Source organism: Gossypium hirsutum, chromosome A08, assembly GCF_007990345.1.
Source record: "Gossypium hirsutum isolate 1008001.06 chromosome A08, Gossypium_hirsutum_v2.1, whole genome shotgun sequence".
In the NCBI taxonomy this organism is placed as follows: domain Eukaryota; kingdom Viridiplantae; phylum Streptophyta; class Magnoliopsida; order Malvales; family Malvaceae; genus Gossypium; species Gossypium hirsutum.
Window position 1 is genome coordinate 4,259,905 of NC_053431.1, and position 27,801 is coordinate 4,287,705.

Here is a 27,801-nt window from a genome sequence, read left to right on the forward strand (position 1 = left end):
TTACCTAATAATCAAGTAAAACAAAAAAAATAAAGAGTTAAAATTTAAAACTAAAATTAAATTCAAAATAAAGAAAAAATATATTGTAAAATAAAATATAAGAAAATCGATGAGATGAAATTCTAACCAAAGGTTAAATATCTGTTTGATTCGTAAATTTGATCATTGATGCAAAAATAGCTTTCAGTGTTATTTAATAAACTAGTTATAGTTGCCAACATTGTGCCTAGCAACCAGTCTCTCCTTATTGTCTCCATAACATGGGGGTAACCTGTTTGAATTTACTTCTCTTACTAATAAACAACTTTATAACTTCGCGCTTAAAATTTAATTTATTGGTAGAGCTAGTTTTAATCAACAAACTGACCCTAGTGGGTTTATTTAAGTTAGATCACATACCCACACAACATAAAATGCATATCTCTATCATATCCACCTATGTTATTCGTCACGGTATTAGAATAAATTAAACAAATATAGATTTAACAATTCTAATTGACAAGACAAATATTCTAAGCAAGTGAATATGATATCGATATTCAACAAATATGAATATTTATAATTAAATCAAAAGACATATAAATACCAAAGAATAAAAAAAATATTAAGAACAATTAGATCTCACAAACTTTGTGAATCAAATTTCGAAAAAAATTTAACTAGAAATAGTTTAGAAACTCACGAAATAAAACTAAGTAGCTATGTTTATGTCTCTTGTTTAACCTAGTAATTTCTATGTATAGGGCAAAAATAATATATTGGATAAAAATACGAAAGTTCCCTTAATTAAATAAAGTAGAATTTTTGTAGTTTTTTTGGTAATTTTTGTGTCAAACTTCTAGGTCATTTTTCAATTCATTCCTAATATTTTTCCAGCTTGAGTTGTGAAACAACTTCAGTTAGATATTTTGATTCCATTTGAATCAGTATATTATAAGACTAAAACGAAATCTTGTAACTCAAATTATAGCTAAAATATTGAAGTTAAGTGAAGTCTAATTCTCAAAATTAAATTTTAAGCTTGTTTTTCTGTAATTATTCTATAAATAAAAAATAAATAAAAATATAAATAATATATTTAAGAACATAAATAGTATAATTCAAGACGATAAATATCACAAATAAATTGAGAATTATGTACTTATCTCCAATGATACCTTGATACAGATGGCAAAAGCGAGGCATTGAATCCCAAGTATTGATACTCATCAAGCTCAATTAAATGTGTAAGCTTTCAAGTCACATCATAAGTTGTTACTATGTGAAAATTTTAGTTTTAATAGTCAAATAGGTAATTCGTTGTTTAGATTGTTTCGGTTCATAATTTGTTTGTGTTGTAATAGTTTGATTATTTGTTTCAATTCTTAATATGTTTATGATGTAATGGTTCGATTTTACACTTGATGATTATTCATACATTTATTTATAATTGTTCTTTGGTTTTATTGTACTTGTAAACTTTCAAAAAAAAAAAATACAAGTTATAGAAAAATATGTTCATACTTATTATGATAAAGATTTTGAATGAGTTGGTGTCATTCAAATTGAGTCTTAACTCAATTTTTAGAGAAGGAATTATATAAAACGGTGATTCCACGTCATCCTTTATCCCTTTCTAATAGGAGAATGATAAATCAACTTTTTCCTCTTGATATTTAACATTTTTAGTTGGATTTGAATTTTTTCAAGAAGAAAAGGCTGAAAATCAGGAGGAAAAATCTAATTTGTCATTCTTCTATTGGAAGGGGATAGTGATGACGTGGAACCATAGTTTCATACAAGATTTTCTCCAATTTTCAAAATAACTAAAATTCAAAATTTGGAGTGAATTTAAAATATATAAATATTGAATGCTAAATAATTTACTTATAATTTTAATAAAATATTTTTAATATTCAAAATTTATTAATAAAAATAAAATATTATTTTAATAACAAATTAATAATATAATCATCAATAAATAGTATTTTTATTTATTTTAAAGTTTCTTCACTTATTTATATAGGTTTTTTTTTCTCATCTTAATGAAATAATAGATAAAGGCAAATATAAAGGTCTAATTCCAGATTCAGTATCTATACTCTTTGAATTTTTAAAATTTAATTCTTTTATTTTTTTAATTTCAACAATTTCATCCTTTTTTTTATTTGATTTAAAAATTAAACTGCAATTAGATTTATTTCCATTCGAATACCATATATTCAAATTTAGTAGTATAAATTGTACTTTATTTTTTAAAATTAGATAAAGGGGAGTGTTATTCTTGGGTTTTAAAAGGGTAAATTACACCCAAGGTCACTAAATTATTAATAAATTTATATTTTGGTCACTCAACTTCAAAAAAGTTACAGAATGGTCATTGAATTACTCGAAAGTTTTCATTTAAGTTACTGAGCTGTTAAAACTGCTCTTGTATGACCTTCTCTATTTACACTGTTTATACCAATTGAAAGCTTTCATTTTCCTTTTTTTGTACAATTCTGTTTTTTTCATGAAACAACTTTGAACATCACAAGTCTATTGAACAAAATCCAAACAACATTCTTATTTAATATCCAATACTGATCATCAAATCGACTTGAACTTAAGATATGTTCTTCTACTTGTTGGTAGATACTAATCTATCATACCGATTGTCGAATTGTCGCTCGGAGCTCACTAGATAGACTTAAAAAAAAAACTTAACATCCTAATGACTTGAATAAAATTTTTCGAATAGTTTAATGACTTTAAATGAAAACTTTCCAATAATTCAGTTATCATTTTTTAACTTTGTAAAATTGAGTTTCTAAAACGTAAATTTAATAATAATTTAATAACCTTTTAATGTAATTTACTCAATTTAAAATCGAGAGACTAGATTTTAATAGAAAAAAATAAGAGAATAATGCAAAATTAAATAAGAAATATAAAATATAAACACTAGTTTATTCAAGACAGGGATCAGTGGCCGATTAAATCTTACATTAATTATTATGAACATTATTGTTAACCTAAGAATATTAATTTCTGCTACCTTTTTTCAAACCTGATTGGAAAGGACCCGATTTTTTTATTGATTATCTTAGTGATTAGAAAGGAAATCATGGGCCGGTTCAGATAGATACTTTAAAAAAAAAAACCGCCATCCATCTTAGATTCTCTGGCTATCCAAACAACCCTATCCTGGAAATTTCGCACTTTTTATTCCGTCCAAAGAAAATGGCATTTAACTCCCTTCCTTTCGTTTAATCCCGCCTTCTCTGCTCCAAATTTTCTCTAGAAACGTACTTCGAGATGGCATTTCTCATGCCTTCACCTGAAATTTCCACCGCCTCTGCAAAAATTTTCTCTAACCCTACCCCTCGCCATAAATTCCTCAAGAGCTGCGCGATTTCGAAGAACGACGACGAGAAAGTTTGGTCAAGGACCAACGCTAGGGTCGGTGTTAAAGATGCCGGCAGTACGGTTTCGGGTTTGAGCCAAAACTTGAGGTTGTACGTACAATTTTCGGCTCCGGTGAAGCGAGGATCGAAGCCCAGCAAAGAGGAAGAGGAAAAGCAGGATTATTACGTGAATATGGGTTACGCTATTCGGACCTTGAGAGAGGAGTTACCGGACATCTTCTACAGAGAGCTCAGTTTTGATATTTACAGGTTCGGATTCAATTTTCCCGTATTTGATTTCTTCGAAATGGAGTAAATAATGGAGAATTCTGTAGAATAAATTCGATTTTTCCGAGTTTTCCTTGTTCATTACTGCTGATTTTTGGATCGTTAAATTCAAAAAAAAAAAGGTGATGCCATTTGTTTGAATAACTCGTACTAATTCATCCTAAGCTTATGTTTTTTTATGTAATTAGATGTTTTTGAATATTGGTCTTTTGTTTGAAAGTTGACTGTTTAGTGTTTGTGTGTGGTGTATAAGGAAGAAAGTATTGGCTCTTAGCTTATAGAACATAGAGAGCTCTGTTAATAGTATCCATGTTTGATTGGTTTTACAAATTGATGGATGGCAAAGGTGGTTTTGTTAAGGGCAAGGTGTGTACTTTATGCGTTTGAACCCTTATATTGACCAAGGCACAAAGCTCGAAAGAGAAGCGCTTTTGCTCGAGTGAAATAAGGTGCAACATGCATGTGTGTGCATTTTTTTATGTCTATTGGTCATGTACGTGCTTGTGTGTATAATAAGCTTAAGATTTATACTTACGATAATAAACTCTGAAAGTTGGTCAAATTTGTTTAGTGAATAAGCTAACTTTTCTTTTAATTTTGTTGGCCGGTATGCATGTTTTCTTTTGGTCCTGTGCCTGTCGTCGTATACACAAATATTGAGAAGGATCCCTTTTCAAATATGGTTTTTCTTTTTTTTCTTTTTATACGTATTGCCTTACAAAAATGCATGCCTAGGGGGGTCAAGCTTGTGCCTACTGAATGCGCCTGGCCCAAAGGGGTTTGAGGTGCTTTTGTTTGATGCTAAGGCGCAATGCCTAGGTGCTTGTCTTGACAATACTGGATAAAGTTATGCCTTACGTGCATAATAGCATATGCCACTAGGTCAATGCATGCTGCTGCCTGCCTCGTGCAAATAGATTACGGGCTTTTCTATGGGACACCTCTATAGATGCAGGAGGATTAATTTTCCCATATTCTGTCCGTCTTTATACTCCATATTCTGACAAAGTTACTTCTCCTCTATTTAGGGATGATATTGTATTAAAAGATCCTCTCAATACTTTCATCGGAATTGACAATTATAAGTCATTCTTCTCAGCACTGCGATTCCATGGGAGAATATTTTTCAAAGCTCTCTGGCTTGACATTGTCAGTGTATGGCAGCCAATGGAGAATGTCATAATGGTTCGCTGGACCATCCATGGCATTCCACGAGTCCCATGGGAAAGTCGTGGTCGATTTGATGGCACTTCTGAATACAAACTCGACAAGAAGGGAAAAATATATGAGCACCGAGTCGACAACACCGCACTGAATTCACCCCCTAAGTTTCACGTTCTAGCTGTGGAAGATCTAATCCGATCCATAGGTTGCCCCTCAACCCCAAGGCCAACTTACTTCGAGATTTCATCGGCTTCACCTCCAGAAAAAACATAATAAAACCACCTTAGGTTCTTCATAAATTTTGGTAAATAATGTGTCTCATGGTTTGTTGAGCTATATATAGCATGAAATGGGTGTTATTAATGTGTAAAAAACTTGGTTTAGATCACAAAGCTAGCACTTATTATTTGCTTGGGTTGTATTCTCATACTATGATATCAAACAAGTTGTTGGTTTTGTAAAAATACATGTATATTGAAGTTGATTGTAAAATGGAATTAAATTGATTAAAATAATAAGATTTTGACTTTGTTCAACCAAGTTTCTGAAAGTGTTATAAAAAATTATTGCCTGCGTTTGCCGGGAGTCGAAGCCGGGTCTACTGCTTGGAAGGCAATTATCCTAACCGTTGGACTACAAATGCTTGCTGTTTAAATGTTTCATTTTAGTTAACTACAACTAAAAAGAAAGAACTACAATAGTTAATAACTCGATCTTAAGTAGACTTTATGATAATATTCTTGTAGTATGTGATATGAAAGTTTATATCGAATAAAAATTAGCTTTATTGTTTTATTTAATTATAAATATATTATTAATTTATTTAATGTAAGGCACAATAATAAATTTATTATTAATATTTACTTATTTGTCATTTCAATCTTAATTTTATTTTTTATCATTTCTTTCTATATTCAAATTTAATTAAATTAAATTTTTTGCCTAAAAAAATTATAAACTATTAACATTTTAATGATATTGATGTAGATATTTGTTTTTATGAATATTTTTAAATTTTTTGAAATTAAAAAAAAATATTATTTTTTCTAATTTTTATGCAATAATTGTGAATTATTATGTGAGTTGTCACTTTAATGTCATTAAAATTTTAAGAGTCTTCTACAGTTTCATCTAAAAGATATAATTTAATTAAATGTTAAAAGTTGAAAGTGAAAATGATCGAAAAAATAAAATTAGTGTTGAAATGATAAAAAGTAATAAATATTAAATGGGAAGTGATCCACCTACATTATTGATTAATATTTTAACTATCCAGTCATTGAATTTTTCAATATAATTGTTATCAATGTAAATTTTCGAACTGATCTAATATATATATTAATATTTATTTAATTACTGAAAATTTTTACTTAAAATAAATAATTAAAAAAATTAATATATATCAAAATTTACATGCTTAATTTATATGAATAAAATATGAAATATAATGATTAGACCGTAAAAATATTAATCCTAAAAAGAGATATAAAATAATTTTATATTGGTGTAAATTAATAATTTCTTATATTAAAAACTAAATTTATGAATTATGACTTAATTTAATTTAAGTTTTAGAAAAAGATGACAGATGTTAGCATATTATTGGCCAGAAAATTTAGGAGTGATTTGTGTAATGGAATAGTAGTGTTTACATAAGGAAAGCAGATTGTACAGTTACTAATGTGGGCATTTATAAAATTGGTGCTACCAGCTGTAGCACCAAAGTTCTCTCCTCCCTCGACGTGGATAACGCCTGCTCACAATGCTAGGGTTCCCTTTTGTTTAACTTAACAAAAAGACAAACGAAGGACTGGGTTTTTAGCTGTTTTATTTGGGATGAAAGACCAATTGAATTCGGACCCCACGACGGATATGGGTTCGAGGCTCCGGCATGGAGCCTCTGGCTCCGGCTCCGATGGTGATTTCGGTTTCGCTTTCAACGATAGTAATTTCTCCGACCGGCTTCTTCGGATCGAGATTATGGGTGTCCCATCGGAGTGTCACCCTAATGGTGAAGATTGCACCGGTATCTCCGATTGGGACCACCACCGCAAAAGGCGCCGGGAGGATATCAAGAAGGAAATCGGTTTGTTCCTTATTTTGCTATTTATTTATTCTGTTTGGTCAGCTTAGAAAATGATATGTAATAGAAAATTTAAGCAACTATTATTTAATTGTTAAAGCTGTTCTTTGTAGACCAGAGTTGAGAGGGAAAATTAAAAAAAATAAAAATTCAAGGATATACTTGTTTGGGTAAATGGAAACTTTGAAGGAAAATGTTATGAAAAAAAGAGAGGAAACTTAATGGAATACAGCCACTTAAACAAATTTATGAGGATTTTACTTGTTTGGAAATTTTGTAAATAAAAAATTGTGCTGGAGGTTGCTCTTTCTTTGGATGGTCTTAAATGTTATTTCTCTCTATACACAAAAGGCATAGCCTTTTAAGAGCAAAGAACTTGAAAGCTATGTTATTTGGACTTAGGTGTGAGTGCTCGTCACAAAATTATGTTTAATTCTTTTCTTATTCTATGTAGTTGGAGGATCATTCGAGGGTTATATCCCTGTAGTTATGTCCGAATTTGGGTTGGACACTGCTTGTTGGATGCTGATACTTTGAAAATAATGAAGTGGAGCAAAATAGCTTGATTGGCTAAAAAATTATGTTGAGAGCCGATCACACGATAATGTTGTCGAGATGGATTTCAAAGAGTTGAGATTTACTCATTTTTAACATATAAACTTGTCCATGGTCTTTTGTGTTTGTCTCACTTGTTTCCATCAGGGGATTTGATTCCTAGATTACTCTGTTCCATGCTTATGGATGCTTACTTGTTATGATATATGTAAACATAGTCTATTTTATAATATTTATGATATATATAAACATAGTCTATTTTATAATATTGGTTGGCTTCTAATGATTTTGCTTTTATTTTACGTTCTCCAGTTTTGGATCTTAGTTTATGTCCTGAGGAGCAGATTTTAAATGATAACCAGCCTGATATGGATGATGGTGCTGGCTGTGAAAATCAAGATGCAGAGGCAGAGGCTGTGGCAATGGCTGAAGAAATACATTCAGGTTTCCATGTTGTTTAGACAATGAACTATTTTGTTGATTGACTGCTTATGTTCTCTTATGTTGAGACTTTAGGAACTTTTATTTGTACAAGGTTGACACAGGTAGTTGGGTTTTTTAGCAAATAACAATCGAGCAAAAGAGAAAAATACAAGAAGCTTAGGTAAAAGTACCATGGAGGCTCTTGTACTAGGAGTAGGATTGCATTTTTCCCTCCCTCTACTAAAAAAATGAGCAAATTAGTCCCTCTACATTAGATCAAAGAGCAAATTGGCCCTTCTGTCAAAAAATTTATTCATTTCTACTGTTAAAACTGCTCCCTGTATGTCATCATGCACGCAATGTGGAACTGTATGGTTATTCCATCAACCACGCCAGTTTTTAGCAGCAGAAATGGATGAAAATTTTAACTGAAAGGACTAGTTTGCCCTTTGATTTAATGTACAGGGAGTAATTTGTTTATTTTTTTAGTAAAGGAGGCAAAATCCAATCTGACTCCTATTACAAGGGCTTCCATCATACTTTTACCATAAGCTTATTGTTATATATTGAATTTATTCTGCTAAAGGGAAAGGAAGTATCTCTATTTTGGGATAGAAACTTAGTAGATGATTTTTATTTGTTCAGTTTAAATTCTTGCTTCTTGCGCGCCATGACTGTATATTACTTGGGTCTGGTTTGTCGCAAACTGGTATAGTACATTTCTTTTACCTTGCTTAGAACTTTTGTAGGTGATGAAGATGAAAATAGAAATGAATCAAGTTGGAGCATGGATTGTTCTACAGTTCTGAGAGTTAAAACATTGCATATCAGCTCTCCCATTTTAGCAGCGAAAAGTCCATTCTTCTACAAGGTAAGTGATCACTTTTCTTCATAAAATTTTGTTAAAAAGTAAATAGAAAGAGAGATTTGTATTGCTAGATTGAAAATATAACTTGTCAGAATATTTTTCGCCCTTTCTCTATATTGGTATTTAATTACTTGATTATTGATTACTTATAGCTTTTCTCAAATGGGATGAGGGAATCAGAGCAACGGCATGTAACCTTAAGAATCAATGCCTCCGGTATATTATAAACTTGTCTATATTTGCTTCATGGTTATTTTTACTTAAATCAAAAAAGTGTGAGCAGTCAAAGTTAAATGACAATGCATGTTTGTACTATTATTTACAGAGGAAGATGCCCTTTTGGAGCTTTTGAATTTTATGTATAGCAACACCTTATCTGTCACTACAGCTCCAGCCTTGCTTGATGTGTTGATGGCTGCTGACAAATTTGAGGTTGCCTCATGCATGAGATATTGCAGTTGGTTATTACACAATTTGCCTATGACACCAGAATCAGCTCTGCTTTATTTGGATCTTCCGTCGAGTGTATTAATGGGTGAAGCTGTCCAACCTTTGACTGATGCCGCAAAGCAGTATCTCGCTGCCCGTTACAAGGACGTGATCAAGTAAGCTCCTGTTCTTTTTGACATGAGATCGATAGTTTTATTAGCTTGGCTATGTTGTTGCTTACCTTGTCTAGTTAACTGTGTGGAAATAAAAATTTTAGACGTTTGATAAGTTTCCATCTGGTGAATGTACCTGAGATGTCCCTCTATTATAGGGACTTGATCAAATTAGTCCCTTTACTAGTAACTGAATCATTTTAGTCCTTGCATTATTAAAAAGAATCAAATAAGGTTAAATTGGAATAAAGTTAACATTTACTATTTAACAGAGTTAATATATTTAAAGTTTTTATGGTTCTATAAATGAAATGTTTTGTTTGCAATTGAAAAAAAAGAATTCAAGACATCTTTTTATACCAACAATGTTTATTTGATTCTTTTTAGTAAAATAAGGACTAAAGTGATCCATTTAATAATAGAGGGATTAATTTGATCCAGTCTCTATAATACAGTGACCTCCCAGGTGCTTTAATCATTTTCGTCTCTACATTGCCCTAGTGAATTTATATACTGAGCAAAGCCTTAGTGCTAGACTTGGATAAAATTCTCTCCCACATTATCCGAGCAGGGGGAAGACTGTCTACAATAACCAACCTTCTCCGACCCTCGAAATGGGGAGCCTTGATCTCCAGGGAACCTTTTAGTCAAAGTAGAAATTATGCATATTTAGAGGCTTATATGTGTATGATTTCGGGGCACATTTTTTCCAGGTTCCAAGAAGAGGTAATGGCTTTGCCACTAGCTGGGATCCAGGCAATATTGGCCAGTGATGATCTTCAGATTGCATCCGAAGATGCGGTGTATGATTTCGTGTTGAAGTGGGCCAGGGCTCAATACCCAAAACTAGAAGACCGAAGAGAAGTGCTTGGTTCACACCTTGCGCAATATATTCGTTTCCCTTACATGACTTGCCGGAAACTTAAGAAGGTATTAACATGTAACGATTTTGATCAAGACGTTGCATCGAAACTTGTGCTCGAGGCCCTCTTTTACAAGGCTGATGCCCCATATAGACAACGAAGCTTGGCTGCAGAGGAATCTGCAACCTCAAACCGTCGATTCATTGAGCGAGCTTACAAATATCGACCCGTTAAGGTAGTGGAATTCGAACTTCCTCGTCAGCAATGTGTCGTGTACCTTGACTTGAAGAGGGAGGAATGTGTAAACTTGTTCCCATCCGGACGAGTCTATTCTCAGGCATTCCACCTAGGGGGACAAGGTTTCTTCCTATCAGCACATTGTAACATGGACCAACAAAGCTCTTTCCATTGCTTGGGGTTGTTTTTAGGAATGCAGGAAAAGGGCTCCGCTAGTTTCGCGGTGGACTACGAATTCGCAGCAAGATTAAAGCCGACAGAAGAGTTTGTTTGTAAATACAAAGGGAACTACACATTCACCGGCGGCAAGGCGGTTGGCTACAGGAATTTATTCGCTGTACCTTGGACATCTTTCGTGGCAGAAGATAGTATTTACTTTATAAATGGTATCCTCCATCTTAGGGCTGAGTTAACTATCAGATTGTGTTCCTGAGGCGATTTTGAGTTAAATTTTGGTCTTTTTAAACCAATGTATAGAAGTTAAACACAGTCCTGAGAGCAGGCTTACAAATATAAATTGATGGTGCTGCTGCCTCGGAGAATCAGGCAGCCTATCTTATTATTATTAATATCATTATATAGATGCTCTGAAATTTTCAAGTGGAGAGGCTATAATCACATACACTAAGACCATATTATTAATATATCAAATACTAAGATCTTTATGATAATTTCCTCTTCTTTATGACAAAACTCCTATTTAAGCATGGCCTTTAATTGACCATTCAGAGTTTATGGATATTAGTGTTTGCCTCTTGTACAATTTGATGTATATGTGTGTGTGTGTGTGTGGTGTGGAGAGTATAGATGATGATAATTATAATCAAGTTGCAGATGTTCTGTCAGCCTGATGCACCAAATCAAATATATTTTCATAGACGGTTATAATTTGTTTTCAAGTTTCTTAGTCTTTACTAATATGTAATATATACAGAAGCAAATATATATTGTATAATAGAGACTTTTGTATTAAGAGTTAGATTGCATTTTATCATTTCTACTAAGAAAAATGAGCAAATGAGTCTCTATATGTTAATTCAAAGAGCATATTAGTCCTTTTTGTTAAAAATCTTATTCATTTGTAACTAGTATGATTGACGGAATAATTAGATAGTGATACATGACATGTCACGTGTACATTATGCTGACATGCAAGGATCGATTTTGTACAGTAGAAAAGGATGAAAATTTTAACTGAATGACCAATTTGTTTTTTAATTTAACGTACATGAACTAATTTATCTATTTTTTTAGTAAAGAGGGCAAAAATATAATATGATCCATAATATAGAGATATTCATGATACTTTTACCTATATATGTGTGTAAATATAAATGTTAGATATTATTATAATTATGATGTCACGATTCAGGACACCAATTCAATTAGGAAGTGATTAAAAATTCATTCTTTTTAGAAATTAAATTATATCATTATGGTGTTTTTATCTTTTTATATCATATAAAACAAGCTACACAAGTATTCTAGAAAAAAAATGTGACATTATAAAATTATGATAAGTGAACACTTTTATTACTTAACACTTCATCCATTATAATATTAATGTAATTGTTGGGTTCACGCGTCTTAATCAATATATAATACTTCATTTAATTAAAGAATGAATATAAACATTTCTTTTATATTTAAAATTATTCTTGTTAGTTGAGTCTTAATTCGATTGGCACGAATATTGTAGTTAATATAAGAGGACGTGAGTTCAAATGTATTAAAACGCATTATTCTCTTATTTTAAAGATTATTCTTAATACAAAAGTCTCTATTATACAATATATATTTGCTTCTGTATATATTACATATTAGTAAAGACTAAGAAACTTGAAAACAAATTATAACCGTCTATGAAAATATATTTGATTTGGTGCATCAGGCTGACAGAACATCTGCAACTTGATTATAATTATCATCATCTATACTCTCCACACCACACACACACACACACACACATATACATCAAATTGTACAAGAGGCAAACACTAATATCCATAAACTCTGAATGGTCAATTAAAGGCCATGCTTAAATAGGAGTTTTGTCATAAAGAAGAGGAAATTATCATAAAGATCTTAGTATTTGATATATTAATAATATGGTCTTAGTGTATGTGATTATAGCCTCTCCACTTGAAAATTTCAGAGCATCTATATAATGATATTAATAATAATAAGATAGGCTGCCTGATTCTCCTAGGCAGCAGCACCATCAATTTATATTTGTAAGCCTGCTCTCAGGACTGTTAACATTAATGGAAGACAATTAATAATGGTTGCCATTAACATTAATGGGAGACAATCAATAAGACAACCACCAACTTTGGAAAAGTGGCAAGGGATAATTTTTTTTTGGTCCTTGAGATAATGGGCTATTTATTGTTTGGTCCTTGAACCTCAACTATAAATAGGCCTTCTCATTTCTCATTTCAATTCATCCCAACCAATCTTTCTCTCTTAGTTTTCTCTCTTCTCCCATTTGAGAATTCTTAAGGAATTCTATTTGTTTGTAATACTTTGGAGATAGTAAAGTTATCATCTAGTGTTAGTGCCCGAGGACGTAAGTATAATTTACCGAACCTCGTTAAATCTCTTGTGTTCTTTCTTGTCCTATTTTTCTTTCAATATTTGAGGGTATAATAGTAGTATTTAATTGTGCTATTAAATTACTATAGAAGGGATATTCTGTCTAAGGAAAGACTTGGTATTTAAGAGATCCATGTGATCCACCTCTCTTCCCTGGGAATTGAACTTTGTGTGATTTTTTAGTACAATAATTTACACGCTTCCGACCCTATTGGAACAACAAGTGGTATCAGAGTCGAAGGTTAATCGTAGTATGCTCTGTGGTTACAGTTTGAACTGATCTTCCACATCAGAAAAGATTTCCTTAGGTATATTGAAAGATTATGGAGAAAACGGTCGGTGTAGGAGCTTCAACATCGTCCATGTGGATAAGACCGACAATTGCAAATGCAAGATTGGCCGTGGAGATCTTTGATGGCACGAGCCATTTTGGTATGTGGCAAAGTGAGGTTCTAGATGCCCTTTTTCAGCAGGGTCTAGACATTGCCATTGATGAAGAGAAACCAGATGATGTACAGGAGAAAGATTGGAAGGCGATCAATCGGTTGGCATGTGGCACAATTCGATCATGCCTTTCTCGAGAGCAGAGGTATGCTTTTTCAAAGGAGACTTCTGCAAATAAGTTGTGGGTGGCACTTGAAGAAAATTTTTTGAAGAAAAACAGTCAAAATAAGCTCCACTTGAAGAAAAGACTGTTTCGCTTCACATACGTCCCAAGTACCACAATGAATGATCACATCACCAAATTTAATCAGTTAGTCACTGATTTGCTGAATATGGATGAGACATTCAAAGATGAAGATTTGGCTTTGATGCTGTTGGGGTCACTTCTTGAGGAGTTTGAGTTCCTAGAAACTACTCTACTTCATGGCAGGAGTGATATATCTCTGAGCGAAGTCTGTGCGGCCTTATACAGTTATGAACAGAGAAAGAAGGACAAACAGAAAAACTCAATCAGAGATACAGAAGCTTTAGTAGTCCGAGGTCGTTCATACACTCGGAAGAAAACTCAAAAGGGGAGATCAAAGTCAAAGTCCAGACTCGGGAAAGATGAATGTGCTTTTTGTCATGAGAAAGGCCACTAGAAGAAAAATTGTCCAAAGCTGAAGAATAAGGGAAAAGCTGTTGTAGATGCTTGTGTTGCTAAGCATGATACTAGTGACTCTGAACTATCACTGGTTGCATCATCATCGTCGTTCCATTCAGATGAGTGGATATTGGATTCGGGTTGTACCTATCATATGTCCCCTAACCGGGAGTGGTTCTCTGATTTAGTAGAACTAAATGGAGGAGTTGTTTATATGGGCAATGACAATGCCTGTAAAACTGTTGGGATAGGTTCAATCCAATTAAAGAATAAAGATGGATCAACCAGAGTTCTGACTGATGTTCGGTACGTGCCCAGTTTGAAGAAAAATCTCATCTCATTGGGAGCCTTGGAATCCAATGGTTCAGTTGTTACTATGAGAGATGGGGTTTTGAAAGTGACATCTGGCGCACTTGTGATATTGAAGGGCATCAGGAAAAATAACTTGTATTACTACCAAGGTAGTACAGTTATTGGAGCAGTCGCTGCAGCTTCCGGTAACAAAGACTTGGACTCAATGCAGTTGTGGCATATGAAGTTGGGACATGCCAGCGAAAAATCCTTGCAAATTCTGGTAAAGCAAGGATTGTTGAAAGGTGCAAAGGCTTGCAAATTAAAATTTTGCGAGCATTATGTTCTGGGAAAGCAAAAGAGAGTGAAATTCGGTACTGCTATCCATAATACAAAAGGTATTTTAGAATATGTTCACTCAGATGTGTGGGGGCCTTCCAAGACACCTTCATTGGGAGGAAAACACTACTTTGTTACTTTTGTTGATGACTTTTCCAGAAGAGTTTGGGTGTATACCATGAGAACTAAGGATGAAGTGCTTAGAGTTTTTCTTAAATGGAAAACTATGATCGAAAACCAGACTGGCAAGAAAATCAAGTGGCTTAGGACGGACAATGGAGGGGAATATAAAAGTGATACGTTCTTCGATGTGTGCCAAGAGTATGGTATTGTTTGACACTTCACAGTTAGGGATACACCACAGCAGAATGGATTGGCAGAGCGTATGAATCGAACATTGCTGGAGAAAGTTCGATGTATGTTGTCCAATGCTGGGTTGGGCAAGCAATTTTGGGCTGAGGCTGTGACATACGCTGGCCATCTTGTTAATCGTTTGCCATCATCTGCATTAGAAAGAAAAACTCCTATGGAGGTATGGTCTGGAAAACCGGCTACAGATTATGATTCCTTACATGTGTTTGGATCCACTGCATATTACCATATGAAGGAGTCAAAGTTAGATCCGAGGGCAAAGAAAGCTCTCTTTATGGGAATCACTTCTGGAGTGAAGGGATTTCGTCTTTGGTGCTTAAGCACAAAGAAAATGATCTGTAGCAGAGATGTTACCTTTGATGAATCTGCCACATTGAAAAAGGTAGCAGATAAAGATATTCAGACGAGCAATACTCCACAGCAGGTGGAGTGTACTCCAAAACAGGTGGAGTTAAAGCAGATGGGGATTTGCCCAGTTAATAAGTCTAATTCTCCAGCCACAATGGAGGAATTAGAGGTTGAAGAGGTTCTGACCCAAGAACCACTAAGTACACCAGAACCAGTTGCAGTTGCAAGGCCAAGGAGAGAAATTCGTAAACCTGCTCGATTTACTGATATGGTGGCCTACGCCTTTCCCGTTGTTGATGATATTCCTATCACTTATCAAGAAGCAATGCAAAGCTTAGAAAGTGATAAATGGAAAAGCGCCATGGATGAAGAAATGCAGTTTCTCCGGAAGAACAATACTTGGGAGTTGGCGCAATTACCGAAAGGTAAAAGGGCAATCGGATGCAAGTGGGTATTCGCAAAGAAAGATGGATCTCCTAGCAAGAAGGATATTCGCTACAAGGCAAGATTGGTAGCTAAAGGCTACGCTCAGAAGGAGGGAATTGACTACAATGATGTATTTTCCCCTGTTGTGAAGCATTCCTCCATTAGAATTTTGTTGGCCTTGGTAGCACAGTTGAATTTGGAGCTAGCTCAACTTGATGTTAAGACGGCTTTCTTGCATGGTGAGTTAGAAGAGGAGATCTATATGACTCAGCCCGAAGGATACACAGATGCTGGTGGTAGAAATTGGGTTTGTAAGCTGAACAAATCGCTATATGGATTGAAGCAATCCCCGAGGCAGTGGTACAAGCGATTTGATAGCTTTATGAGAAGGCAGAAGTACACAAGAAGCAAATATGACAATTGTGTATATTTGCAGAAGCTGCATGACGGATCTTTCATTTATCTACTCTTGTATGTTGATGATATGTTAATCGCTTCGAAGAGCCAAAATGAGATAGATAAGCTGAAGGCTCAGTTGAATCAAGAGTTCGAGATGAAAGATCTAGGTGAGGCCAAGAAGATTCTCGGCATGGAGATAAGTAGAGATAGACCGAGAGGCAAGCTCTGTTTAAATCAGAAGCAATATCTGAAAAAGGTATTACAATGTTTTGGTGTAAATGAAAACACAAAACATGTAAGTACCCCACTTGCTTCTCATTTGAAACTTAGTGCTCAATTCTCTCCGAAAACTGAAGAAGAAAGAGAATATATGGCGAAAGTCCCATATGCTAATGCAGTTGGGAGTTTGATGTATGTGATGGTGTGTACGAGGCCTGACATTTCACAAGCTGTTGGAGTTGTGAGCAGGTATATGCATGATCCTGGAAAAGGACATTGGCAAGCTGTGAAATGGATTCTACGGTATCTTCGAAAAACCGTAGATGTTGGTTTAATTTTTGAACAGGATGAAGCACTTGGTCAGTTTGTAGTTGGATATGTTGATTCCGACTTTGCTGGTGATTTAGATAAACGTCGTTCAACTACGGGGTATCTGTTTACTCTTGCGAAAGCCCCAGTGAGTTGGAAGTCTACCTTACAGTCTACAGTAGCTGTGTCTACTACAGAGGCAGAATATATGGCAGTTACAGAAGCTGTTAAGGAGGCTATTTGGCTTAATGGATTGTTGAAAGACTTAGGAGTTGTTCAAAGTCACATAAGTTTATATTGTGACAGTCAGAGCGCTATTCATTTAGCGAAAAATCAAGTCTATCATTCAAGAACCAAGCATATCGACGTAAGATATCACTTTGTGCGGGAAGTCTTTGAAAAAGGAAAAATTCTACTTCAGAAGATTCTGACAGCAGATAATCTCGCAGATATGATGACCAAGGTGGTAACAACAATCAAGTTTAATCATTGTTTGAACTTGATTAACATCCTGAGAATTTGAGCACCTTCAGGTGTATGGCGCTCGAGAGCGCATTTGTAGGCACTACAAAAGATAGCTTTATCGAATTTGGGGAGTTGAAGGAAGTGTGTGAAGATGTGATTATCCTAATCAAATCTTCAAGGTGGAGATTGTTAACATTAATGGAAGACAATTAATAATGGTTGCCATTAACATTAATGGGAGACAATCAATAATGACAACCACCAACTTTGGAAAAGTGACAAGGGATAATTTTTTTTTGGTCCTTGAGATAATGGGCTATTTATTGTTTGGTCCTTGAACTTCAACTATAAATAGGCCTTCTCATTTCTCATTTCAATTCATCCCAACCAATCTTTCTCTCTTAGTTTTCTCTCTTCTCCCATTTGAGAATTCTTAAGGAATTCTATTTGTTTGTAATACTTTGGAGATAGTAAAGTTATCATCTGGTGTTAGTGCCCGAGGACGTAGGTATAATTTACCGAACCTCGTTAAATCTCTTGTGTTCTTTCTTGTCGTATTTTTCTTTCAATATTTGAGGGTATAATAGTAGTATTTAATTGTGCTATTAAATTACTATAGAAGGGATATTCTGTCTAAGGAAAGACTTGGTATTTAAGAGATCCATGTGATCCACCTCTCTTCCCTGGGAATTGAACTTTGTGTGATTTTTTAGTACAATAATTTACACGCTTCCGACCCTATTGGAACAACAAGGACTGTGTTTAACTTCTATACATTGGTTTAAAAAGACCAAAATTTAACTCAAAATCGCCTTAGGAACACAATCTGATAGTTAACTCAGCCCTAAGATGGAGGATACCATTTATAAAGTAAATACTATCTTCTGCCACGAAAGATGTCCAAGGTACAGCGAATAAATTCCTGTAGCCAACCGCCTTGCCGCTGGTGAATGTGTAGTTCCCTTTGTATTTACAAATAAACTCTTCTGTCGGCTTTAATCTTGCTGCGAATTCGTAGTCCACCGCGAAACTAGCGGAGCCCTTTTCCTGCATTCCTAAAAACAACCCCAAGCAATGGAAAGAGCTTTGTTGGTCCATGTTACAATGTGCTGATAGGAAGAAACCTTGTCCCCCTAGGTGGAATGCCTGAGAATAGACTCGTCCGGATGGGAACAAGTTTACACATTCCTCCCTCTTCAAGTCAAGGTACACGACACATTGCTGACGAGGAAGTTCGAATTCCACTACCTTAACGGGTCGATATTTGTAAGCTCGCTCAATGAATCGACGGTTTGAGGTTACAGATTCCTCTGCAGCCAAGCTTCGTTGTCTATATGGGGTATCAGCCTTGTAAAAGAGGGCCTCGAGCACAAGTTTCGATGCCACGTCTTGATCAAAATCGTTACATGTTAATACCTTCTTAAGTTTCCGGCAAGTCATGTAAGGGAAACGAATATATTGCGCAAGGTGTGAACCAAGCACTTCTCTTCGGTCTTCTAGTTTTGGGTATTGAGCCCTGGCCCACTTCAACACGAAATCATACACCGCATCTTCGGATGCAATCTGAAGATCATCACTATTAGTAGACATAATTAAAACTTAAAACCTATAGTAAGATTATTTAAAAATTAATTACTTATAAAAATTCATACATAGTAAGATTAATAAATATATATATTTTATTCTCATTGTGAATGAATTATATTATTATTTATTTTATTTGAACAATGCTTAGAATCACCTATCCCAACTTCGAATTCATTCATAAATTAGTAGAATAATATGCTTTAATACATTTGAACCCACCTCCTCTTACATAATTAACAATATCTGCGAATCCAACTCCTACATAATCAACAATGTATAATGCGCATCGAACTAATACCCGATCGATAATTTTACACCCACCTAAATTTTATTTAATATTTAAAATACAAATAGCTCAAAATTACCATATTTTCATAATCACTTGGCAATGAAGCAAACAAAAGATCATAAACACAATGCCCTTTCAGACTTCATAATTTAAAAAAAAAAAAAAAGGAAGAAAATTGGGACCCATAAAACAACATTAATTGTAGCTAACGAGGCCACAGAAAAGCTCCCATGGCGAAGCTTCTCTTCTGCTCAACGTCGCCGGTGATGGGTAGTCCGTATTCTTTAAGCAAACAATCAACTTTCCACTCAGGCATGGCTTCGTAATCAGCTTCGGTGTACCTTGGGTAATGCAGCGGCATCTGAAAGGCGCTGCCGCACCAGGTTTTAGCCGCCGCTTGATCACCGTTGTGCAGGCCGCCGGTGCCTAGGGTTGGAGTCGGCGATACCTTGGGTACTGATTCCATACCCATTTCCTTTTGGATAGTGATGCAAGTTTGTTGTAGATACTGACCATTTTATAGAGGATTTAATGTGTTGATATATGCATTGAATGTTGGTGTCTATTTGTGGACTTGTTAATAGTAGACTGATATGATTATTTATTCAGGTAAATTACAATAATAGTCCCCCAACTATTAGTAAATTTTTTTAGTACTCAATTAGGAAAAGTTCTAAAATGATAACTTAACTATTCAATTTTGTATCCTTTTACACTAGCTGGCTAACTATAACAACTTTTAAAATTAGCATAATAATAACTTTAACCCTCAACTTTTATATATTATGTCAATTTATTCTTGATTCTAAAAAGTCTAACCCTCAACATTTACACCTTGTGAAATTTGGCCTTTTTTGCAGTTTTACTTTTCTTTTTTAGTTAAAAAAGAAATTTGTTAATAATTAAGTAACAATTTTATAACTTTTTATAATTGAGTGACAAAAAAAAAACTAATAGTTAGGTTACTACTAGTGCAGTTTCATTTATATATTATTAATATGATATGAAAAAATATAATGTGAATGCAAGGTAAAATTAAAAATTTGAAGTGGATTAAAATTAAATTATAATTTTTTAGAGGTCAAAATGTAATTTTATGACTGTTAATTTAAAGGTTAAAATATGTTTCAAGTTTTTGTATTTTTTGTATATTTAGAATTTAGTTCCTTTGTTTTTTTTTTCTTTCCAGATTTTAGTCTTAGTTTTCGAATTTAAAAATCCAAGGTAAATTGTTAATGTCGTTAACATTTTTTTGTTAAATTTATTTGACATTTTGAAATTAAATAATATTCATTTGTCTTACTAAGCACCGGTTCTATCCCGACCAAGCACCATATAAAAAAAATGACGTTGTAATAGATCTGTATTTAAGGAAATAATTTTAACGATGTTAACAATTAAATTTACATTTTTAAATTTAAAAAATAAAGAGATTAAATTTCTAAAAGTAAAAATAAAAAAAATTAAATTTTAAATTTACGAAGAATATATCCTAGTTACCATTTCTAAAGGGATTACACTTTAAATTTATAATTTATAGGGCTAAAATTAAATTCTAAAAGGAAAAAAAATGTGATTTATCATTATATTAATTTAAAATTTTATAATTTTTACACAAATGACCATTGTTAATGCTTTTGTTGGATTGATACGAATCTATGCTAATAAATGGGTCTAAAGGTGACGAGATTTACAAAACGGAAAAGAGATGAGTTATTGAAGTTGTTGGAACTGACACTCTAATTTATCTTTAATATTCAAGTCGATAAAAGATTCATGATTTTAAATATAAATCACTGGTTCCAACACAATAGCATTTAGCAAATCAAAGTCCGATTAAAAAATAGTAAAATTTGTAGTAAAATTTATTATAATAATAATAATAATAATAATAAATCTACTATAACCAAACCTTAGTTATAATCCTATTTTATAATCTAACAAAGAAATTAAAATCACCTTTACATAAATAGAATTTAGTTGGACAAGAGCTGGATGCAGTAACACTCAGATCTTCTAAATAAGTTGGATAATTCTAAATACATTACAAAGAATAATTAAAGTAGATATTTAAATTAATATACCATGAATTATTAAATATAAAAATTCTAATATTCCTTTGAAATTTTTTAAAAATTTTAATTAGGTCCCTCAAATTTTTAAGAATTCCCATTATACTTTTTTAAAATTAATTAAACTCTCCTAACATTTTTAGAAATTCTTATTAACCTAAAAAAAGTTAACAATTTTAATTATATCTTAATTTTTTTAAAAAAAATTTCTCAGTCATACTCTTTAAAATTTTTGAAAATTTTATTCAGATCCTCTAAAACTTAGTTATAAGTTCGATTACTGGAAGTGTTATATTTTTATTTTAAATTTTTTTATTAGAACAAGTGATCACCACAGAAACCTAACGATGCAAGTCTCTCGTCATAATTTCTTAACATCATTTGAATATTATATTCAAGAGACTCATGTAATCTATAAAAGATATAAGAATAATTCATAATAATATTTATCAATTCATCACATCTAATAAACACTCCATTCAATCTCAACCAAATCAACTCCAACAATACCCTAAACTAATGCATTCCACCCCATCACCACACCCAAAGGGTCAATAAACAACTTTCCTCGATAAAATCTCTATGAACCCCTTCATCTTAGTCACTCTTCGCACCCTCAAGAGTCCATCTATGTTGCATAACACAAAGTTTACTTAAGAAAGTTGCTAACCCACATTGATTTGCTCAACATTGAATCAATTAAAGACCACACGTTTAACACTGAACAAGAACATGAATTCACAGGCATTTGCCCCCACCAGTGGAAAACACGCAGTCAATCAATTAATACTTACCTGTTTGAAACGACACATTGTGGCGGCCACACTGCCTATTGCTGATTGGCATTGTTAAACAGTGCTCTGCAAGGCTCAAATAAATGGATAGAAACAAAAGTTCGAAATAAATATCAACCACTAATGGTGGTGTGATCTTGTACCCTAGCTGTCGGTTTGAAGCAAATAACAAAAGCAATTAATATAGGCCAGAGACTTGGTCAAGCAATATTTGTACTCTTTTGAGTACTGTTAGGTTTTTGTTAATCCATAATTGCAATCATGTATAATTTTGTTTTTTAAATGTCTATCAATGTTCTACACGATGGAAAAATAAAAGTATGTTTCAAGTGTGAAAGATGGAAAAATGTTTAAGGTCTAGTTCGATATTTTTATTTGTTTCACTATATGAGATGACATTTAGATAAGATTCTCTCAACAATAATAATTCTAAACTTAATTCAAATACACGAAAAAAAAAAAAAAAAGGCAAGAAGTGCATTTCCAACCAAACAGTAAAGTTTGTACTTAGGTGCAGGTGATTGTTGGCTTTGGCGGCTTTTGATGTGAGAAAATACAATTTCATCTTTATTAATTTATTCTTATCTATCCAAGTAGAAACTGAAGTAATACAAACCTTTCAAGCGTAACTTAAGGGTTTATTTACGAACTTCCATGTGTTGACAAACCAATTTTGAGACCATTGTTCTAACCAAAAATTGCAAAGCAAGTCCTTCAAGGTATGCTAAATTGTTTTTGTGCAATTCTTTTCTGATACAATATTGGGACAAGAAATGAAGGTAACACAGTATGATCTCATGTTAAACGAGTATCTAGTAAAAGCTTTAATCACCGAATTATATTCTAGTTATAATATCTTTTGGTTCTTTATTTGTGTTAGCTTAATGTTGAAGTTATTATACGTAATGAATTATGCATTGAAAATTAGTTTGGTTCTCTATTCATGTTACATAAATCTCTTAAACTAGTGCTATATGCTAATTTACATTTTGTTTAAGTTGATGCTCATAAGTTTCGTTATTGAAAATTTGTTGATTATTTTTGCATGTAAAATAACTTTGAAATTAATCTTAGAACGTCATCGGATTTTGTAGTGCTAATACACAAATTGAGATGCTATTTGGGTACTTATAAATTATAATTGTTCGAAAAATAAATAAATAAACTTCAGTCTTTACTTTTCATAAGTTATCTGGACCTGTTGCTTTATAATGCTTCGGAGGACAGTTTTTTTTTTCCTTGAAATACCCATATCCAACATATATCCAAACTGAGGTATCGAGATATATAATCTTCTAAAGATTCTCTACATACACGGAACAATAAAATAAAAATAACAAAAATTTAACATTCGTGCATCGATATCTAACACGAGTCCGAGTAACATAGTTTATGGCAGCAAGACTGTCATCATCCCGAAGATGATTGAAGAAAAAACATAATGTATGCCGGAGGTATTGCCATTACAACATGCCTCGACCTTTACCGATTGAAATCAACTTGTAAAGTTGAATTTTCACTTCACACTAAGCCCAATAAATCTACTTATTGAGAGATAAAATGTTTGCTAAGCCACAGAAATAACACAATTAATCTAGCAGAGATGGCTTAGAAATTGCCTTCTCGAGTTTTATCGAGAAGGGAGGTGAATGCGAGACTTGCATTGATGCTAGTTCAGTCTTTTATTGATACAGAACATGAATGGGGGAGCTGAAAAGCTACAGAGTTCAAAAGGAAAACATAGGAAACCATGGGAACAAATTATGGGCAGGCTCGTATAAGTTTCTAAACTCATTTTTGTGTGATGAGACGAAAAGAAAAAGGTTAAAAGGTTGTCCCCTAGTTTATCTTGCTCTATATCCCCTTTACCTACAAAAACATCACACATCCCTAAAAACATTGAGTAGAATTGGTACCAGTTTAGTCTGATATTCTGATTTCAACTCCTAAAATGTCTTTCACCACCTCATATGTCACGAACGCAATAGCTATTGAAGGTACAACCTGGAAAAGAAAATGAAGGGGACAAACAATATTAATTATCAACAATTGAAGGGCAATTTTATATTCAATTGTAAAAATAAAACATTGATTACATTACAGAACCATGAAAAATACTTTCAAGTTATCAAGTAGGTTGTTTTCCATACTAAATAACAACTTATACTAAACTAAACTGGGATGCAACTGTGAGAGGATGGCAGATGTTAGTGGATTATAAGACTTGCATCAGTAATGCGAAAAGGCTTAGGGAGATAAACTTTTTAAGGGCATGTGCAAAATAACAATTTGATGCGAACAGAAAGAGCAGGAACAGCACACAGTATCAATTACATGGAAAAAATGTTATTCCTGAATTCATAGACATGTGAATGAAAGTGAATCAAAAGACACTGACCTTCACAGAATTAGGGACCAGACCCTTGTATAATGCTCCAAAGCCCTCGTGCCTAACAGTTTTCCTGAATGCATCGATCATGCCAGTATACTCAAGAGGAGCCTTATTCCTCCCATCACCAGTGACAACTGATGCAGCATCTTTCCATCCTACCATTTCCATTCTTCTGCGGATGACATCGAGAGGGTAAGCAACAGTTTGCCCAACAGTTCCAGCAGCAGCCCCACAAGCAAGCCTGGTTGTCACACTCAACTCAGAGTCCTCAGCAAATCCGAATTGTTTATTTTTTATTAACCAATCTTTTAGAGACTCGTACACAGCAAAGTTCAAACCCACATATGGTATCTGCAAACATAAAATGAGTCCAATATCAACAATGCAAAAGATAAAGTAAAGCATTCTCTTTGTCAAGTAATATAGTAATTCACCAACAGTTTACTCAGTGATCACTTTAAACCACCCAAAATGGGGATACAGGCATTAACAGCTCTGACATCCAAAACCATTAATCTATGAAACTCCAAATAGAAGAAAATAAGCAACTCACAACTCCAATGACTGAAGGAAGCCAACCCTTGTGCAATGCCCGTGGGCCTTCTTGCCGCAACACAGTAGACAGAGCATGGAACATTCCTCTGTACTGATAAGGAGAGCTGTCTGTCTGCAATATAAACGATTAAATGATTAATTGCTCATGTAGCAAAACTACAAGGAACTATCCCTGATATCAAAGAAAGAAAATGCAGCAGCTAAAAACAAAATCAATATTTTCTTTGATGAATTAAAATAATTCTCAAAATTTTCTCCTAAAACAAATAAATAAAGGAAATAACAAATTGATGTCCAAAGTTCATTATTTACCACAAAGTAATCTCTTTCATCTTGATAGCATTGAGAAAGATTAAACCAAAAAGTAAAACATCAAACATCTGCCAAGTGAAACAATATTTAAGAGATAATACCTGTACAGTAAGCCTGTCTCGTACCATGTCCATTGGGTAAGTTGCAGACATGGCAATTATTCCAGCACATGCTCCAGCTCCAAGGCGTAAAAGAGGAGTGAGTTGAGCATCTTCTGCAGAATTAACAACAAAGAGAACCCTTAAATGAATATTCCAGATTTCAAGGAGATCTGTATATAAATTTCATAATACATGATAATATCTGCTTGGTTTGATATCACATGACCGAACATTAATGTACTTGACAATAAACTTTATCCTATAATAACAAGTTGCACAATATTTCCAAAGCCCAATGCTTTTATCTATGATTATTATGGCTGAGGGACCACAAAGCATGTAAAGGACAAAACTCGTAGTGTCTTTATTAAAACCTAAAATCACAACTGAATTTTGTATGTGATAAGATAATGCAAACATGATATGATTGCTCATTGCCCGGAAAAAAAAACGATAAAATGAGCAATACCATTGCCAGTTTGCTGTTGATATAGATACAGGATTCCCCTGTCACAAAAAAAAGGAGGAACAATCAGCAAAGAGAAATTCCAGTTTAAACTTTAACATGTGTGGTAGGAGAGTAAAAAGGAAAGAAAACTCTGCAGCCCCAAGGAACTTAAGGCTGATAGGTTGCACTTGATCAACCAAAAACGTTCATGTAATATCAGTTCGAATCAGTGTTGCCCAAGCATGCACCAAGGCATTGTGCCCTAGAGTCAGACAACAAAAATGCCTCAAATCCTTACAGGCGAGGCACATTTGATTACGCACGCTTTTCTGAAAGGTGATAGGCACAAAAAAGCCCGCTTGGTTAACGTTCTCTTTAGTTTCTTATTTATGCTAAACTTTTTTCATTAGTTTTGCCTCTAGTAGCAAAAAAGGGGTACTCGGCAACAATATGAGACAATAAGGAAATAATGCATATTGACTAGCAGAAGAAATAGAAAATTTTGCCAGTTTTGTAGATAAGCTGGACCATTATTTAGAGTTAATATCATGTATATCTTAAGCTTATTTTATGAGTATACACACGCACATAAAAAACACACATATATACATATTGTGCCTTGCTTCAATGGCTAGGACTTTTTTTTGCGCCTTATGCCTCAAGCAGTACAAGTGTTCAAGGGCCTCGACAGCGACTTGCACTCTTGACAACACTAGTTTGAACTTCCCTTTGTTCAATCACCCGTGAACTGATCAGTGATCAATTGATCATCAAATTTTTAGTGACCAAGTAAACATTAACCTAAAAAACCTAACCAATTTCACTAAAACAGATCACTCAAGCTTAGCAATACAGAGATGATTGAAAAGAAAGTCAAATCAATAACAGAACAATAAAAAGCAAGTTGTATTGAACAGAGTTCAGGAACCCTACTTTGAAGCTTGCTCATAGCTGAAGAATTTGACCGCAGAGTTTGGAACAATGCGTGCACAATTAGTACCATTGCCCTTGAATAATCCACGAAAACCTTCCGTTCTCCAAATGTACTTCAAGCCTTGAACCGTTCCGTTGTATTCTATACTATGTGGATTCTGAACCTGCATTATTTTATTTTTCAAGAGAATTTTATCATTTCAGAAATCGAAGCATTCATATTTCTCAATACAATAAATTTCAAAGAAATTAAACAAAATATACCTGAAGTAAAATCTTTAAACGTTCCAAAGGAGCAACGGCAGTTCGTGACATGCATAATTCAATGTCCATGTTTATGTTCCAAATTAAAAAATCCGAGATATTCAAATGTCTTCAGAAAAAATTTCTTCCTTCGACACAAGCAAAAACTCCTTAGTGTGTGTGTGTGTGTGAGAGAGAGAGAGAGAGAGAGAGCTCACAGTCCACCGGCCACGCCGCCGGCAACGAGAGACTTGCAGATGCTAAGAATAGCATAGCTAGGTGCCTTGACGCCCTCTCTCGCAAGCTTCGCTTCCTCGGCTAAATTAACGATCGTCGAAACCGCCGATTCGCTAGTCTTCACATCCTCCGAAGCCATCGAAAACCAGAAAAAAAAACACAAAAACACACTGAAAAACTCTTCGAAGTCCTTCTCTCTCGACGGAAAACCCTAAGAAGGTTCTTTTTCTCCCGGTAGGATTGAAGGGATCACGGATTATCGAGGAGGATAATCCGGCGATCGAAAGGATCGGATCTCCGAAGCAATTTATAGTAAAAAGAGGTTCCACATTTCTCTCTTTTTCCAATATTTTTTTCTAGTTTTTGTGTTCGTTTTTGAGAGAGGTGTGGTGGACTGGTGGTGGCGGCTGGTTCGAGAACTTGAGATGAACTATTTGAGAGCGTGTAATGTCGTTGCTTTAAGAGCGCGTGGATTTGGTAAAGTTTTTTCTATTTGCCTTTTGAAGAGGATAATATGCAGTGTAAACTACACACAACAAA

At 33.8% G+C, this 27,801-nt stretch overlaps 5 protein-coding genes across 5 annotated transcripts; 2 read left to right on the plus strand and 3 right to left on the minus strand.

Annotated features, from left to right (window-relative positions):
• The first annotated feature begins 3,091 nt into the window (after positions 1-3,091).
• Positions 3,092-5,353, plus strand: LOC107930514 (uncharacterized). Its single transcript, XM_016862184.2, has 2 exons — positions 3,092-3,635; positions 4,682-5,353. Exons 1-2 carry the CDS (start codon positions 3,277-3,279, stop codon positions 5,088-5,090), a joined length of 768 nt encoding a protein of 255 aa, XP_016717673.1. The 5' UTR covers positions 3,092-3,276; the 3' UTR covers positions 5,091-5,353.
• Positions 5,354-6,495: 1,142 nt separating this feature from the next.
• Positions 6,496-11,119, plus strand: LOC107930498 (BTB/POZ domain-containing protein POB1). Its single transcript, XM_016862163.2, has 6 exons — positions 6,496-6,903; positions 7,768-7,899; positions 8,628-8,749; positions 8,899-8,962; positions 9,072-9,351; positions 10,062-11,119. Exons 1-6 carry the CDS (start codon positions 6,654-6,656, stop codon positions 10,879-10,881), a joined length of 1,668 nt encoding a protein of 555 aa, XP_016717652.2. The 5' UTR covers positions 6,496-6,653; the 3' UTR covers positions 10,882-11,119.
• Positions 11,120-12,519: 1,400 nt separating this feature from the next.
• Positions 12,520-18,888, minus strand: LOC107930499 (BTB/POZ domain-containing protein POB1). The gene is made up of 2 exons (XM_016862164.2): positions 18,053-18,888; positions 12,520-12,698 (listed from the first exon to the last, which is right to left on the minus strand). Exon 1 carries the CDS (start codon positions 18,886-18,888, stop codon positions 18,112-18,114), a length of 777 nt encoding a protein of 258 aa, XP_016717653.1. The 3' UTR covers positions 12,520-12,698; positions 18,053-18,111.
• Positions 18,889-19,029: 141 nt separating this feature from the next.
• LOC107930500 (uncharacterized) lies at positions 19,030-19,646 on the minus strand. The gene has a single exon (XM_016862165.2). The coding sequence runs from the start codon at positions 19,644-19,646 to the stop codon at positions 19,380-19,382; it is 267 nt and encodes an 88-aa protein (XP_016717654.2). The 3' UTR covers positions 19,030-19,379.
• Positions 19,647-23,374: 3,728 nt separating this feature from the next.
• LOC107930513 (mitochondrial adenine nucleotide transporter ADNT1) lies at positions 23,375-27,682 on the minus strand. The gene is made up of 8 exons (XM_016862183.2): positions 27,243-27,682; positions 27,046-27,094; positions 26,782-26,945; positions 25,870-25,907; positions 25,401-25,513; positions 24,986-25,099; positions 24,439-24,783; positions 23,375-24,044 (listed from the first exon to the last, which is right to left on the minus strand). Exons 1-8 carry the CDS (start codon positions 27,398-27,400, stop codon positions 23,961-23,963), a joined length of 1,065 nt encoding a protein of 354 aa, XP_016717672.2. The 5' UTR covers positions 27,401-27,682; the 3' UTR covers positions 23,375-23,960.
• Positions 27,683-27,801: the final 119 nt, after the last annotated feature.